This window comes from Telmatherina bonti (assembly GCF_933228915.1).
Source record: "Telmatherina bonti genome assembly, chromosome: 15".
NCBI lineage: Eukaryota > Metazoa > Chordata > Actinopteri > Atheriniformes > Telmatherinidae > Telmatherina > Telmatherina bonti.
This window is the reverse complement of record NC_136613.1, coordinates 29,444,869-29,446,315: the sequence shown is the minus strand read 5'-3', so window position 1 is coordinate 29,446,315 and position 1,447 is coordinate 29,444,869. Positions and strand designations below refer to the sequence as shown.

General features: G+C 46.8%; 1 protein-coding gene across 1 annotated transcript in view; it reads left to right on the top strand.

The window, feature by feature from the left end:
- Positions 1–1,447, top strand: part of hdac4 (histone deacetylase 4) — a gene marked incomplete at both ends in the record, with an annotated part of 81,328 nt that overhangs the window by 61,661 nt on the left and 18,220 nt on the right. Inside the window, 2 exons of the mRNA XM_079254763.1 lie at positions 759–878; positions 1,296–1,393. Coding sequence (XP_079110889.1) covers positions 759–878; positions 1,296–1,393 — 218 coding nt within the window. The remainder of the gene's footprint in view (positions 1–758; positions 879–1,295; positions 1,394–1,447) is intronic.

Below are 1,447 nucleotides of genomic sequence, written 5' to 3'. Positions count from 1 at the left end.
TCTGTGGTCTTTGTTTTCTCAGAGTCCTAGTTTTTGTGATCTCTGATCTCTTCTTCTCACACATGTTGACATTTAACAAAAGAAGTCAGGACACATGCAGCTTAATAACACACATCCCCTCCAGCTCCAGAAGGGTCAGCAGTGGTATCTAGTTAGACAAAAAAATAATAGTATTTCTATTAAGATAAACTGAGCAACCACGATCTGACCTTTAAAGCTTCTCCAAGTTATTCAAATCAGACCAAGACTTTTTTTTTCAGAGAGACGTGAAGTCATTTGTACGAAGGTACGATGAAGCCTCCTGGTGCTCCTCACCAGCACCCCTGGCTAGTCGTAGCCATCTCCAAAATCCTTTGAAGGGCCTTTTCATTTCCTATTTGTCTGTCACAGACAGAGCGCAGGCTCATTGTCATGCAGCTTGCCTCCAGCTAACAGGGACGTTTTTAGGACAGGTGCATTAAAGCATTCTTTGAATATAGATTTGAGGTCATTTAATTATTGTCATGTTGTTGGCAAAAGTGAGCAGCTATTGAAGTCGAGTGTTTTATTGAATCCGGCTGACCGTTGTGTGCGTGTGTGTTTTTTACATCGCAACAGGCTGCAGCTGAGAAACAGACTGAGTGTCTGAGCGTGTGGCGCTCGGCGTCTGTGTCAGCTGATCTGAGTGCAGGTGCACACGGCGATGTCCTGTTGGGGTCCAGACAGTGTCTCTTATGACCCCAATTAAAAACAAATCTCTCGTTTCTGAATGTTTCCAGGATGTTCACCATGGTAATGGCACCCAGCAGGCCTTCTACACTGACCCCAGTGTGCTCTACCTGTCTCTTCATCGCTATGATGATGGGAATTTCTTCCCAGGCAGCGGCGCACCTGATGAGGTGAGCACCTCTACTCTGTCTTTCTGGTTGTCTTTTATTTTGCCTGCTTTTTTATCCATTCATTTATTTTCTCAGCTGCTTAGACCAACCAAGGGTCATTGGGAAGCTGCAGTCTATCCCAGCAATCATTGGGCGGAAAGCAGGGTACACCACGGACAGGCTGCCGATACATTTCAGGGCGAACGCAGGAGAATTTAGAGTGATCATTTAACCTAACGTGCACGTCTTTGGACAGTGGAGAAAGCCGGAGTACCCAGAGAAAACAAACACACATACATGGGTAGAACCTTCCCTTCCCCCCTCCCCCAGCCGAGGCTCGAACTAGCAACCTTCTGGCTGTGAGGCTGCAGTGTTACGCTACTGTGCTTAAAACGCCACTGAGTTTTATTGAATTAATTCAGTGTTTCTATGTCACAGGTGGGCAGTGGAGCAGGAGTGGGCTTCAACGTGAACATGGCCTTTACTGGAGGGCTGGAACCTCCCATGGGGGATGCAGAGTATCTGGCTGCTTTCAGGTAAGAATGATTACCTTCTGTCTGACTTTGTAAGTGCTGTCCCAGGGGAGGTTT